We start from the raw sequence: 16,857 nt of genomic DNA on the forward strand, positions 1-16,857 counted from the left end.
AAATATGTATTTTTAAATTACCATTAATTTAGAGGAAACACTTTAGAGTTTCTAAGCTCTTACACAGGCATATATATTCCTGAAAATGACTTAATTTTATTCATTGTTGTTAATATGCTTTTCTATCAATAGAAAGATTTGTGCAACTTTGTTTCCCAGCTTTACAACTTATACTTGGACATATACTGGGAAGTGGAGAAAATGTAATATTCTATATCAACATATAGGTTAATTTTTCCATATTTAAATATTGTACATATAAATCAATTTATTTGCCAAACTGCCAAAGGGTCACAAATATGAAAACTTTTTGAACTAATTAATCCTTCTAGGAGTTCGCTTGGCTTAAAAAGTGAAATTATTTTTTTCTATATAATGACCATGAAGTAGTTTTGTAAAACCTAATATTTCTTAAATTTATAATATAAAGAATCTCTTAAATAACAATCTGAAGAAGATAATTGTAGGCAGAAGCTTCTTCTTACCTTTCTCTGTGAATACATGTTGGATATTTTAACTGCCCTCTGTCACACTGCACTCTGAGTTCAGATCCAAAAATAGAGAGGTCAGCCACATATGTATTTCTCTTACAAAGAAACTCAATATACTCGCCATGGAAAATATATGGTCTATCGTCAAAATCCCACTTCAGGAGTAAATTATTATTTTCCATTTCAACAAGAGATAATGTGCAAGGCTCTGAAAAAATAAAAAGAAGAAAACTATCTTGACCCATCTTGGAACTAACAGGAATGTAAAATGAAATAACAGTGAAATAATATGAAATAATGAATAATGAAGCAATGAAATAATAATAATGAATGTAAAATGAAATAACAAGTTATTTCAGAAAATGGAGTTTCTGTTCTTATTTGCCTCCTGGCTACCATAACACCAAAGAGTAGGTCCTGAAAAAGGCTAATAGTCCCGAGATATTAATACAGCATATGAATCATACAATTGTAATACATTTACAAACTCCTTCATTCAATATTTTGGTGAGTATTTATTGAATCCCTAGGTGTCAGATGTTGCGCTAGGAATTTTATAGACAGAATAAAAATGAAGAAGAATAATCAGAAAGACTCTAAGAGAATATAGTCCTTGCAAAATATGTTTGAAAATTAGGTCAAATGGTACTACAATTTAAAATCTTATGGTTCTACAAAACATGAAATTTTAATTTAAAAAAGTGAAAAATTAATTCATGGACCTTCTGTTCTCAGCTATGTCAGAATAGTCTATATCAGACTAGCACTTCTACTAAAACTCGAAAATATGAAAACAGACATGAAGCCAGTATTTCACAGAATTAGAGCATTTCCAAGGCACTCAAGATGCTACGCTTCTGGAAAAAGCTCCTCCAAGAGGCATCTTCCTCTTGGGGCATTTGTTGATTCTCAGCATGAGTTGAGAAATTGTAGAGAATGGTCAACAGCAAACATGGAGCTGCAGAGCTTTTGGAAATCTCATGTTGTTGGGGATAGAAAAATGGAAGTTTTGGTCAGCCATGACAGCCAGGATCTGAGTGGTCAAGAACCCAGAAGAATGGGAGGTACAGAGAACAAACATGATACTGGCTTTTCTCTTGAAACATCTGCCTATTCTTGACTTGTGCAAAGAGAGAGGATAAAGAGCCAAGGAGAAAGTGAATGAAAAGATACATTGTTTTTTTTGGCAGTCTCCCAGTAATATGAAAGCCAGTCAAGAAGGAGGAACCTTGGAATAAACACCAAACTCTTCATGAAGAAGCCTGCAGGGTTATGTTCTATTAGTAGGAACAAACAAAGGTCTGAAAATAAGCTTAGAAAAAACTGCAAATCTAATTAGATCGAGACCAACTTCCCCTACACTATCAGCCAAAAGAAGAGATGAGTATTCTCTGGAACCAGATGACATCATTGTTTCAGGTTTTTAAAATTTTCCATACATAATATTTGATATTCAATCAACTGTTAACAGAAATAGCAAAAGATTAGGCTAGAAATCAAAATAGGCCTACAGATGATCCAGATAATGGAGTTTGCAGGCAAGGACTTAAAGATAAGTGTGAGTAACATGGTAAAGAAATAGATGTTAAGATAAAGTCTTTCATCAGCCCATTTCTTGATTGGATTATTTGTTCTTTGGGTGTTGAGTTTGTAAGCTCTTTATAGATTTTGGACACTAACCCTTTATCTGATATGTTGTTTGCAAATATCTTCTCCCATTCTGTCAGTTGTCTTTTGGTTTTGTTAACTGTTTCCTTTGCTGTGCAAAAGCTTTTGATCTTGATGAAATCCCAGTAGTTCATTTGTGCCCTTGCTTCCCTTGCCTTTGGCGATGTTCCTAGGAAGATGTTGCTGTGGCTGAGGTCAAAGAGGTTGCTGCCTGTGTTCTCAAGGATTTTGATGGATTCCTTTCTCACATTGAAGTCCTTCATCCATTTGGAGTCTATTTTCGTGTGTGGTGTAAGGAAATGGTCCAATTTCATTTTTCTGCATATGGCTGTCCAATTTTCCCAACACCATTTATTGAAGAGGCTGTCTTTTTTCCACTGGACATTCTTTCCTGCTTTGTCGAAGATTAGTTGACCATAGAGTTGAGGGTCTATTTCTGGGCTCTCTATTCTGTTCCATTGATCTATGTGTCTGTTTTTGTGCCAGTACCATGCTGTCTTGATGATGACAGCTTTGTAATAGAGCTTGAAGTCTGGAATTGTGATGCCACCAACTTTGCCTTTCTTTTTCAATATTCCTTTGGCTATTCGAGGTCTCTTCTGGTTCCATATATATTTTAGGGTTATTTGTTCCATTTCTTTGAAAAAAATGGATGGTATTTTGATAGGAATTGCATTAAATATGTAGATTGCTTTAGGTAGCATAGACATGGATGGAACTAGAGGGTATTATGCTTAGCGAAATAAGTCAATCGGAAAAAGACAACTATCATATGATCTCCCTGATATGAGGAAGTGGAGATGCAACACGGGGGCTTTAGGGGGTAGGAGAAAAATGAATGAAACAAGATGGGATTGGGAGGGAGACAAACCATAAGTGACTCTTAATCTCACAAAACAAACTGAGGGTTGCTGGGGGGAGGAGGTTTGGGAGAGGGGGGTGGGGGTATGGACACTGGGGAGGGTATGTGCTATGGTGAGTGCTGTGAAGTGTGTAAATCTGGCGATTCACAGACCTGTACCCCTGGGGATAAAAATACATTATATGTTTATAAAAAAGATTAAATTAAAAAAAGTCTTTCATCAGACAACTGAAATCTACAAAAAGAAAAAAAAAAGCAGAAATTCTAGAAATACAACGATATTGAGACCTCAGTAGAGGAGTTTAAAGCAGGTTGAACACATCTCAAGGAAGGATTAATGAATTGTAAGATGTATCAGTAGAAACTACCAAATGGGAACAAAGAAGATTAAAATACTAAAGGTAATGAAAAGCATCAAGCAACAGTTACAAGAAGTGCTACCAACTTGAAGGATGAAATGCTCAGGGGTCCCTGGGGGGCTCAGTCAGTTAAACATCTGCCTTTCGCTCAGGTCCTGATCCCAGGGTCCTGGGATCGAGCCTTGCATCAGGCTCCCCGCTTGGTGGGGAGTCTGCTTGCCCCCACCCCCATTCATGCACATTCTTTCTCTCTCTCTCTCTCTCTCTCTCTCTCTCGCAAAAATAAATAAATAAAATCTTAAATAAAAAGAAAAAGAATACAATGCTCTGAGAAGCACATATCAAGGCCCCGCATAAATAGCCTATTGAAAATAAAGGGGAAAAGAATCTCCAAATCAGCGGAGTACAAAAAGAAACTTAGTTTCAAAAAAATACCAGTAAGAATTGCATTGACTGGGATGCCTGGGTGGCTCAGTCAGTTAAGCGTCTGCCTTCAGCTCAGGTCATGATCCCAGGGTCCTGGGATTGAGCACAGCATGGGGCCCCTTGCTCAGCGGGGAGCCTTCTTTTCCCTCTGCCTGCCACTTCCCCTACTTGTCTCTCTCTCTTCTTCTCTCTCTCTTTCTCTGACAAATAAATAAATAAAATCCTTAAAAAATTGGCATTGACTAACAAAAACTATGAAATGCAGAAAAGGATAAAATGACATCTTCTAAAGCAGGGAAGAAAAAAGAGGCCAAACTAGAATTCTATCTCTGATAAAATTACTCTTCAAAAGTTTTCAGGCAAACAAATACTGAGAAAATAATAAAGAAATAATACTTTTCAGGCATGTGCAAGATAATCCCAATCAGAAATAGCATCAAACAGGAAAAGGTGAGAAACAAATCACTGAAAAACATATCAACAAATCTTAAAGAATATTTCTGGATAATGTAATATTCATTGTATCTTCGGGACTTAAGCTACATGTAGAGTGAAAATGCATGATGCAGTAATACAGAAAGTAGGAGGGGTAAATCAAGCTGAAGTTTTCTGGAGCTTGGAGAGGTGGTATAAGTACTAATTTATATTTAAATGTAATAAGTCTTGGTTGAATTATGTAATATCTGAAAACAGTGAAAGGAGCCAAGAAGAAAGTATAATCGACAAGCTAGTAGAGAGTGAAATGGTATGAAAAAAATTGATTTACTGGGAAGAAAGAGAGAGAGAGAGAAGCATAAAGAACAGATAGGATATATATCTAGTATAGTAAGATGGTAGCTATAAACCAAATATATCAGCACTTATATTAACATGTATATGGGCAAATACTATAGAGAAAGACTGTCAGACAAAATAAGTCTGCTTTAAAATAAATAACTATATACAGCTTATAAAAAGCCAAAATGTTTAAAGTTAAAGAATGAAAAAATGTATGACTTGTAAATACTTGTTGAAGTTTGTATAGGTAAGGAATCTTTGGGCAAAAACAAACAAAAAGTATTAGTATAGATAAAGGAGGACTCTTTTAAAATTATGCAGGGTCGGTACACCAAGATTTAATATGCTTCGATTTGTGTGACACCAAGATTTAATATGCTTCGATTTGTGTGGGCCTAGTAGAATAGTATAAAAATACAAAAGCAAAAATTGAGAGAACTAATATGAGAAATGTTTTAAAATGCACAAAGTATAAGGGATTTTAACATACTTCTTTTGGTGACTGATAGAAAAACAGAAATCAGCACAGATAAGAATGAACTTAATATGAAAAACAAAATTCAACTGACATATATGAAGCAACAGTGAATCCAAAAATGACACAGTTTATTAGTTTATTTCAAGTACAAAAGAATGTGTACCTACAATAAATACATGCTTGTAATAAAGTAAATATCAATGGATTTAAAAAGATTGATATAATTCAAAGTGTGTCTCAATGGATTCAAATTAGAAATCAATAACAAAAGAAAACTAGAAAATTTTCCAATGTTTAGAAACTAAAAACCACACTTTTATATAACTCAGACTGGATACGGGATATCAAAATGGGTATCACTTTTTTTTTTTTTAAACTGAATGGCTGAATAATAATAAAATTCCAGAACATAAAAACATGTGGGGATAAAGTTAGAGTTGGGCTCAGTGGAAAATTTATATCCTTAAGCTTCCTTAACAAATTAAATTAAACTTTCTTTAAAAATATTTAAAAAAAAAAAAAAGGCTGAACATCAGTAATCTAAGTATCCACATGAAATGCTATAAGTAATAAAATAAATTTAAGAAATTAGAAGAGAGGAAATAATGATAAGAATATAAATTATTAAAATAGTAAGCAACATTTGATGAAAGGGTAACAAATGCAAATATTAGTTGTTTGAAAGGCCTAATGAAAGTTATAGACCAGGGTGTCTCCGTGGCTCAGTCAGTTAACTGGCCAATTCTTAGTTTTGGCTCAGGTCATGCATGATGTCTGGGTCCTGAAATGGAGCCCTGGGTTGAGCCCCGGGCTCAGTGGGAGTCTGCTTCCTGTCTCCCTCTTCCTGTGATCTCCCGCCCCGCTGCCAATCAATCAGTCAACCAATCTTTTTTTTTTTTTTTTTTTTTTAGATTTTATTTATTTATCAGAGAGAGAGGGGGAGAGAGTGAGCACAGGCAGGCAGAGAGGCAGGCAGACAGAGAGAGAGGGAAGCAGGCTCCCGGCCGAGCAAGGAGCCCGATGCGGGACTCGATTCCCAGACCCCGAGATCATGACCTGAGCCGAAGGCAGCGGCTTAACCCACTGAGCCACCCAGGCGTCCCTCAGTCAACCAATCTTAACAAAACCCGCAAGAGGGAGACAAACCATAAGTGACTTAATCTCACAAAACAAACTGAGGGTTGCTGGGGGGAGGGGGTTTGGGAGAAGGGGGTGGGATTATGGACATTGGGGAGGGTATGTGCTTTGGTGAGTGCTGTGAAGTGTGTAAACCTGGTGATTCACAGACCTGTACCCCTGGGGATAAAAATATATGTTTATAAAAAACAAAAACTTAAAAAAAAAAAAAACTTCTAAAAATAAATAAATAAATAAAAGACGCTTAGCAAGACAGGTCAAGAAAGAAAGAGATACAGCTTAGTAGCAGTAAAAATAAATGACACATCACTAAAGGCATTAAGAAGAATGTAAAAGGCTGCTGCGAATAACATTATGTCAACAAATTTGACAATTTAGATATTATGGACAGATTTCTATAAACTACCCTACCAAAACTGACAGCTGTCAGGATCTTTCCTCAAGAAAACTTGATGCTCAAATGGCATGTTTGGCGGATTATTATAATTATTAAGGAAGAAATGGTGCCAATCTTACACAAATTCCAGAGAATTGAAAAATAGGGAACTTACCAGTTCACCATATGAGGGTAGTAGAAACCATACCAAACCCAAAAGGAAAATAACAGACTGATCTCTCTCATGAAAATAGATGGAAAACTTCTAAGAAAAATATAAGCAAATAAAATCCAACAATATATAAAAAGCATAATTCATCACAACCAAGTGTGATTTATTTTAGGAATGTAATTATACTTTAACATTCAAGAAGCAGCAATATAATTCCAGGGGGGAAAAGTAGTAATATGATTATTTCAATAGACAGTGCTAAAATTAAACATTCATTGAAGATTAAAAAAAAAACAACCTCTTAGAAAAATAGAAATTAAAGCTTTCTACAATGTAAGTTTGTTTTTAAAGTATTTATAACACTGTAACTAAAGATGAATTGTTGAAAGTTTTACTTATGAGATTGGGAAACAAGATACCCACTACTTCTACTCAGTATTGTACTCAAGTCCAAGTTGGTAAAATAAGATAGTTAATAAGTCAGATACAGAAACAAAAAATATTTTCTTTTTATTTAAAGAAGTGCTTTTTTAATGCCTCCTGAGAATCTTGGTAGATACTGTTACTTCTATTCAAATGTTTCACTAATAAGGCATAACTTGCCTTAGAAAACTTTCTATCTTTGCTTCCTCATTGCACTCATGATATCTATTACAGTACCAATCACACTGAATGATAATTATTAACATATATACTCACATCACCATGACTCATTCATCTTTTAGCCCATAAAACAACAGTATTGGTGTATGATTTGTATTTAATAAATATTTGTTAGGGCAAGATGGACTATAGTTATTTATGATCTACAGGAAAGAACAGAAACCTGTGATGAGGTAGGCACACTGATATACAAATATTGCAAATTAAGCATTATAATAGTATTGATATAATACTAACAGAAAAGAGAAAGTGAAAAAATATGGTTTTATTTTATTAAGTAGGTGAATAGTTCACAGTACATACCTAAACACGATGGTGGTGTAGTCCACACTCCCTCTAAACAATAGGACTCCCTAGACCCCTGAAGAAAATGGTGATCAAAACACTTGTATTCTACTGAGGAACCATTTTCATAGATTTCTAATGTTGAACTAATTATGACTCCATTTTTAATAAGTGGAGGATACGTACATACTCCTTTAGATTCTGAAAAAAAATGATTTTAAAAGCATACAATGAATTTCTATGATAAGCATCCAATACTTTAATAATTACTATAGAAATAAAAATAAAATAGGGACGACTGGGTGGCTCAGATGGCTAAACACTGACTTTTGATTTTGGCTCAGTTCATGATCTTGGGGATGTGGGATTGAGCCCCACCTCAGGTTTCATGGTCAACATGGAGTCTACTTGAGGATTTCTCTCCCCTCCCCCTCCTACCCCCCAACCCCTGCTCATGCTCTCTCTCTTTCTCTCTCTTAAATAAATAAATATTTTTTAAAAGGAATGAAATGAGATATTTCACGTAAAAGCATTTTTAAGATGTCTGTCAAATTTTAAGTATTGAAAGCATAGTTCTACAATAACTTTGTACTATAAAATTGATGATTGCAATTAGAATCTCATATTATAAAACTGAAAAACATTTAAAACTGGCAAAATAATGATAATAATAATTGTATTTTATTTTTCCCTTTATTGAGTCAAAAGTGAAAATGTATGAAACCCCTTCGAAGCCATGCTTTCTGTATGTATTTTTTTCTTGATTAAAGAAAAAAATTTTCTCTAATATTTTTTCTTATTAAAAATTATTTTCTTATTAAAAGCAATAGTACCATAACCAAGGAGCACATAGAGTCTTTCAATCTGCATCAAGCCCTCTTCTGAAACAATACTCTTCACCAAACCCCCAGAAAAGCAATGTTTTCCACTGGTGTTGATTGTTCACATTAGGGTGATCAGTCTTCTGATAGTCTGGTGGTTATCTATCAGACCTATTAATTTCTCCCTTTATAAAACTGACTTACTGGAATTAAAAGATGTCAGCATAGTCATCCTATTTAAGTGTATGTGCTTACTGTACATGATCAGATCATTCCCAATTTCTAGATTACAAGATGATGGTGGTAAGTTGGGTGGGGTCTGTCTTATACTTTGAACCCAAGTGGTAATATTAATCACCTGAGAAATTGTCAGAAAGCACTATTTTACCTTTTCTAATACATACAGGATATCTCACTTCTCCTCTATTGCAATGTACAGAAAATTCAGACAATGAGGTTGACGGAGATAAGTCATATCCTTCTTTACATACAAAATCTATTAAATCTCCATGTAAGACCTTTCCTTCATACTTCCACTTCATCTCTATGTTATTTCTGTACATGTAATCCACATTAATAGTACATGGCTCTGTAAAACAAAATATTATTTTAAATTATTTATTCATTTGACAAGTATGAAGTTTAATGTATTTTTAAAAGAAAAATTTGACAAGTATCAAAAGCAATGTTTTATATTTAACATTTACATTATTAAAATTCCTCACACATATACACACTTTATTGCTATCAAATTAATTTATACATGTCTTAATATTGTTATATTATGAATTAAAACCACTTAATTTGAACATTAAAAAATATTGTTTAAGCTTATAAGAGATGCACTTTAGACCTAAAGTGAGGTGATACAAAAGGATATACCTTGGAAATAGAAGGGAATAAAAAAAAAAGAACCAGGGTAGCAATATTTATATTGGATAAAAGAGATCTAAAACAAAAACTGTAACAAGAGATAAAGAATCATTATGTAATCATAATGATAAATCATTCCAAGAGCATATAACAATTATAAACATATATGCACACAAAACCCCCCCAGTCTAACCTTATACCTAAAGGGACCCCCCCAAAGCCCAAGATTAGTAGAAAGAAGGAAATAATAAAGACCTGAGTAGAAATAAATGATGTAGAGACAAAAAAAAAAAAAGAAAGGAAGAAAGATAGATAGATCAGTGAAACCAGGAGGTCTTCCTTTGAAAAGAAAAACAAAATTGATAAACCTTTAGCCAGATTCATCAGGAAAAAAAGGACAAAAATAAATAAAATTAGAAACAAAAGAAAAGTAAAAACTGGCACCACAGAAATATGAAGGCTTATAAGAGAATACTACAAAAATTATGCGCCAGCAAATTGGACAACCTAGAAGAAAAATATATATTCCTAGAAACCTATAATCTTCCAAACTAAATCAAGAAGAAATAGAAAATCTGAACAGACCAATTACTAGTAACAGTATTGAACTGGTTAATAAAACAAAATTCCCAACAAACAAATGGTTTGTTAATAAAGTGGTTTAGAGGAAACTACCTCAACATTTGGTCCTAGACCAAATGGCTTCATAGGCAAATCCTACCAAACATTTAAAGAGTTAATAGCTATTGGGGCGCCTGGGGTGGCTCAGTGGGTTAAAGCCTCTGCCTTCAGCTCAGGTCATGATCCCAGGGTCCTAGAACCAAGCCCGGTAAGCTATCTGCTCTGCAGGGAGCCTGCTTCCTCCCCCCTCTCTCTCTCTCTGCCTGCCTCTCTGCCTACTTGTGATTTTTCTCTCTCTGTCAAATAAATAAAATCTTAAAAAAAAAAAGTTAATACCTATTCTCCTAAAATTATTCCAAAACATAAAAGAAGAAGGAAAGCTTCCAAATAACATTCTACAAGGCCAGGTTCACCACGATACCAGAACCAGACAGACACTCCAAAGATAACTAAATGCCAATATTTCTGATGAACATAGATGCAAAAATCCTCCATAAATTAGTAGCAAACTGTATTCAACAACACATTTTAAAAATTACCATGATCAAGTGAAATTTATTCTGGAGATGCAAGGATGTTTTAATAGTCATAAATCATTCAATGTGATACACCACATCAATAAAACAAATAATCATCTCAGTAGATGCAGAAAAAACATTTGACATTATAAAAACACTAATAAAGTGGTTTAGAGGAAACTACCTCAACATAATAAAGAACACTTAATGATAAACTCAAGCTAACATCATACTCAGTGGTTAAAAATGAAGAGCTTTTCCTCTAAGATCAGGATCAAGACAAAGATGCCCATTCTTGCCATTTTTATTCAACTAAGCACTAAAAGATCTAGCCATAGAAATCAGGGGGAAAAAAAGACATCCAAATTGATAAGGAAAAAAGTTAAACTGTCACTATTTGCAGATGACATGATACTATACACAAAAACCCCTAAAGACTCCATAAAAAAAACTATTAAAAGTAAAAAATGAATTCAATAAAATTGTAGGAATCAAAATTAATACACAGAAATCAACTGCATTTCTATGCACTACTAACAGAGTAGCAAAAATAGAAATTAAGTAAACAATTCTATTTGTAAATATGCCAAAGGAATAAAACACCTAAGGATAAACTTAACCAAGGAGGTTAAAACCCATACTCTGAAAACTACAAAACATATTGATGAAAGAAATTGAAGCTGACACAAAGAAATGGAAAGACATTCCATGCTTATGGATTGGAAGAGTTAATATTGTTAAAATGTCCATACTAATTAAAAGCAATCTACAGATAAATGCAATTTCTATTGAAATGCCAATAGCACTTTTCATAGAACTAGAACAAGTAAGCCTAAAATTTGTATGGAACCACAAAAGATTCCAAATAACAAAAGCAATCCTTAGGAAGAAGAACAAAACTGGAAGTATCACAATCTCTGACTTCAAGATATATGACAAAGCTGAAATAATCACAACAGTATGATACTAGCATAAAAGTGCACACATAGATTTATGGAAGAGAATAGAGAGCCCGGAAATAAATCCATGCGCATGTGGTCAGTTAATCTATGACAAAGGGGGCAAGAATATTACAATCGGAGAAAGAGAGCTCTTCAATAAATGATGTTGGGAAAACTGGACGATGACATGCAAAAGAATGAAACTGGACCCCTTTCTTATACCATACACAAAAATTAACTCAAAATGGATGAAAGACCTAAATGTGATACCTGAAATCACATAATTCCTAGAAAAAAGCATAGGCAATAATCTCCTTGGCTTTGACCTTAAGAACATGTTTTCTAGATATGTCTCCTGAGGCAAGGTAAATGAAAGCAAATATAAACTACTGGGACTACCAGAATAACAAGCTTTTGCACAGAAAAGGAAACATCAACAAAACAAAAAGACAACTCACTGAACAGGAGGAGGTATTTGTGAAGGATACATCTGATAATGGGTTAATATCCAAAATATATAAGGAAGTTATAAAACTCAACAAAAAACCAAATAACCCAGGGCGCCTGGGTGGCTCAGTGGGTTAAGCCGCTGCCTTCGGCTCAGGTCATGATCTCAGGGTCCTGGGATCGAGTCCCGCATCGGGCTCTCTGCTCAGCAGGGAGCCTGCTTCTCTCTCTCTCTCTCTCTCTCTCTCTCTGCTACTTGTGGTCTCTGTCAAATAAATAAATAAAATCTTAAAAAAAAAAACAACCAAATAACCCAATTAAAAAAAAATGGGTGGAGGACCTGAATAGACACTTTTCCAAAGAAGAACATATAAATGGCCAACAGACACATGAAAAGATGCTCAACATCACTCATTATCAGGGAAATTAAATCAAAACCACAATGAGATATTACCTCACACCTGTGAGAATGGCTAGAATCAAAAAGAGAAGTCACAAATGTTGGTGAGGTTGTGGAGGGAGAAAAAAACCCCTCATGCTGCATTGGTTGGAATGTAAATTGCTGCAGCTACTGTGATGAACATTACGGAGGTTCCTCAAAAAATTAAAAATAGAAATACTATATGATCTAATAATTCCACTTCTGGGTACTTACTCAAAGAAATTGCTAAAAACAGCAATTCAAAAGCTGTATGCACCCCTATGTTTATTGAAGGATTGTTTACAATAACTAAGATATGGCAGCAACACTAGTGTCCATATAATGGAATATTACACAGTCATTAAAAAGGATGAAACCTTGCCACTTATAACAACATGGATATATCTAGAAGGTATAATCCTAAGTGAAATAAGTCATGGAAAGACAGATACCATATGATTTTCTTTCATGTGGAATCTTAAACATAAAATAAATGCATAAACAAAAAACCCCCAGAAATTAAGTCATATATAAGAAAACAAATTGATGGCTGCCGGAGGGGACAGGAGGATGGGAATGGGCAAAATAGGTGAAGGGGACTGGAAGATATGGGATTCTGATTACACAATGAATAAGTTATGAGGATAAAAGGTACAGCAGAGAGAATTTAGTTAATGATATTGTAATAACATTATATGGTCACTGTTGGTATCTACATTGGTGGTGTGCATAGCATAACATTTAGACTCATTGAATCAGTGTGCTGTACCCCCAAAATAATGCAATATTGTGTACCAACTATACTTCAGTAAAAAACATATATGTACATATATGTATACATATAAATGTATATTAGAGTCACTTAGGTTAAGCATGATCTCCTCTCTATAAAATAAAAGTCATGAGGGATGCCTGGATGGCTCAGTTGGTTAAGTGTCTGACTTTTGATTTTGGCTCAGGTCATGACCTCATGAGTCTTGAGATCAAGCCCCCAGCTTGGGCTCCATGCACAGTGCAGACTCTGCTTGAAAATTCTCTCTCTCTGTCCCTTGCCCCACTCATGGGCATACTCTCTCTTTTTCTCTCTCTCTAAAATAAATAAATGAGTGTTTAAAAAAAAATAAAAAATCATGAAATACAAAATGTATTTATTGTACAATATTTGGGAGAGACTTACCACTTGAGGTACATCAAAGAACAAAACAAAGACCCCCCACCCTCATGGAACATACCCTCTAAATGGGAGAAACACACAAGGACAAGCAATAGCTATAATAAATATATGGGTTTATAATCTCTGGCCATCTTTAAACCACATGCCATAAATTAGAAGGGGAATGAGTAGTGGAGGGAGAGGAGGGGGTATAGAAAGGGATGAGGTAAGAGAAGTTATACTTTGAAGCCATGTCATTAGGATAAGCCTAAGGAAAAAATAGTATTTGTACAAACGAGTGAACCATGGCATTTTTGGAGGGAAGGGTGTTCCAGGAAAAGGAAACAGCCCTGAGGTGAGAGCATACTTAGTTTATGTGAGGAAGGGCAAGGAGACAGAGTGGCTAGAGTAGAATGAGACAGGGAAGATCAGTACTGGGAGGTTAAAAAGGTTCATAATGTCTGGAACAATAATTCACAGATGGAAGATTCTGCTTGTTATTACACCATTTTTCCCATTTGTAGTGAGAATACTTGAAGTTCCTAAGGATAAATAAGATGTACTGAACTCTGCCTCTTGGCCTGATGACAGTAAATGATCTTCATTCGGTATTTGCTTTAATTTATTAGCGCCAAGTCTATGTGTCTAGAGGCAATTTTTCCAGAAACAGCATGATAGATTTTCTTAAACTTTCCAGTCTTTATCCTCAGAGATGACTGTACTTCCATTCAATGCATTATCAGTCACATCATCAAAAACTTAGCATCAAAAACCTCTATGAAAATATGAGGGTAACAGGAAAGGTATAGGTAGACATACTTGAATTTGAACAAGAACAGCAGCTTAGGAATGACTTGGAATAGAGAAACCACCAAGCAGATGTTGAAAGAGCTAAAGACTTCAAATTTAAATATATATATACAATATAAATAAAATAAAAGGAAAATAAAAATGGTTGCAATATACATTGTTGTATCTTGCATCATCATCAAATGAATAATATAATTTACATAAATAAAACTTTTATTACAAGTATGAAAAATCAAAGTCATTGAAAAACAAAAAACCTGTGGCCACTAGAAAATCAAAAAATGCTCAGTTGAGTAATACTTAAACAAGCCAAATCAAATATAACTTAAATCAACCAAATCAAATAAAAATAAACTCAGTTGATTAGTACTTAAATAAACCAAATTAAAATAATTTTAATTGTTGGGTTAACAATATATGATTAAAATATTCAAGTTGACAAGGATTAAGAAAACTACTACATTAATCCTCTGATGGTAGAGTTGTAAATCAGATTAACTTTCTGAAGGACAATTTAGCAATTAACAGAAAAATAATTAAAATTCCAGATCTTTTTGATCCAGAAATTCTTCTTCAGAAAATCTGAAAAAAGATACCCAAAACAAAATCAAACATGTGAAATAAATATACTTAATTTTAAAAATTAAAAAATAAAATGTTTTTTATATGTGCAGACATTTAGTACAAAATGTATTGTTTGGAATGTAAAAATGTTGAAAGCACACTAAATTTCCATCAAAAAGTGATTAATTTAATTATGACATATCTATGTTTCAATCTAAAATATACTTAAAGTAATCACAAATGTGTTTTTATTTGCTCAACAAAATAGAACAAAGGTGACCATTTAAGTGAGGAATTGACAGCCAAGAAAGCTATTAACAATATCCTCTACCAAGGAAAGAACTGGATTGATTATTCTCTCCAAATGGCATTCTGAGGACAATATAGAGAGAGACACTGAGGTTATCAGTTAGGAGAAAATAATCAGTCACTAAAATGTGAATCTATTTAATGTCACTGAAATGTGCACTTAAAAATGGCTAACATGGTAAAGCTTTGTTGTTCATATTTTACCACAATTTAAAAAGTAGTAGGTAAGAATAATGTAGTTTTAGACCCTCTGATGTTAGATTTTCTGCTTACAAAAATGAAAAGGAAAAACTCTTGGAAAAAAAAGATTTATACAAAAATCATCATTTCCATGCAATAAAATGTTATATAAAAATCACATAAAATACAAACATAATGGTATAAGAAATTCAATGGGCTGTTAAAAAAGGAATAAGTTCTAGGGTTCTAACGTATATAATAGTGACTATAGTTTACAATTTTGTTTTGAATACTTGAATGTTACCAAGAGAGTAGATCTTAAATGCACTCATAGTAATGACAAGAACAACAGTGATACAACTATGACTATGTGAAATGAAGGGAATGTCAATTAACCTTATTGTAAAACATATGTGTATCAACTCACTGTATGGTATAACTTAAATTCATATGTCATATGTCAATTGTATCTCAATAAACCTGGGAAATTTAAAAAAAAAATGTGTACTCTGTCTTACCTAAGCAAATAGGTGGGGATGACCATCTTCCTTGTTCACAATGAGATACTTTTGCTCCACTCAGTAAGTAATATTCATTGCATCTATATTCTACTGAAGATCCTGTTGTGTAGCTTGCTAATAATCCACCAACAACAGCCCCATTTATTATATCAGGTGGTGGCTTACAATTCTCATTATTTTCTAAAAAAAAAAGAGGTTATTTTAAAATTAATGTGATTTATAACAACATAATGATACCATATAATTACTCATACTATTGTACCTTGTTATTTATAGTATATAGTTTAAGACAACTGTTTTCTAAATTCTCCAGAAATGAGAAAAATGCTATTCAGACCAAATATTTTAAAAATTTATGTAGTAAGAATAACAGCAAATGTTTTGCCTAAAAACACATATTCATATCTCTCACTTTTCTTGCTTATGAAGGAATCATGATAAAAATATTCTTAAAATGTATAGAAAGGTAAACAATGACCTGAAGATTATGGTCAATTCTAAAACTACCCTTTGTTATCACCCACTTTTATTTTTCAATTCTCATTCCTTTCATTCCAGATCTCAGTCAATCCATGGATGACATTGTCTACTTTTTTTCTCTTCACTTTTTCTCCTACTCTTCTCATTTCTTTAGCATCTTTAATAGCTTTTCTCTTATGCAATAAATATCGTAAGTAAACACGGTTGCGGAGATCTTTCTAGGAGAGATCAAGAAATAAGAAGGGTAACAGGAAGGGTAGCACCCAGGAGTGGCAATGTAGCCTGATTGTGCATGTTAGTGAAACAGAAGACCGGGGACAGGTCTCAGAGGGTATAGGGCTTACACTGGCCAGATCCGTAAGTAATACCAGAAGGACTGACCCAAAGGCAGGAACAGAGTGCTCTAATATGACTTTGTAGGACATGAAGGGAAAGGAAGTAGACCATGATTATGGCCAGTCACCCAATTGACTACTACTTATGTGCTTTCACTTAAACCTCAGA

General features: G+C 33.8%; 1 protein-coding gene across 2 annotated transcripts in view; it reads right to left on the minus strand.

Moving 5' to 3' along the window:
• Positions 1–466: 466 nt before the first annotated feature.
• Positions 467–16,857, minus strand: part of F13B (coagulation factor XIII B chain) — a 29,137-nt gene continuing 12,746 nt past the window's right edge. For both annotated transcript variants that reach the window (XM_082751175.1, XM_082751174.1), the window contains exons 8-11: positions 15,871–16,053; positions 8,904–9,104; positions 7,713–7,895; positions 467–699 (exon numbers count right to left, since the gene is read on the minus strand). In XM_082751175.1, the coding sequence (XP_082607301.1) occupies positions 482–699; positions 7,713–7,895; positions 8,904–9,104; positions 15,871–16,053 (785 nt within the window). In that variant the 3' untranslated portion in view covers positions 467–481. The remainder of the gene's footprint in view (positions 700–7,712; positions 7,896–8,903; positions 9,105–15,870; positions 16,054–16,857) is intronic.

This window comes from Mustela nivalis (assembly GCF_964662115.1).
Source record: "Mustela nivalis genome assembly, contig: HAP1_SCAFFOLD_2638, whole genome shotgun sequence".
Classification (NCBI taxonomy): domain Eukaryota; kingdom Metazoa; phylum Chordata; class Mammalia; order Carnivora; family Mustelidae; genus Mustela; species Mustela nivalis.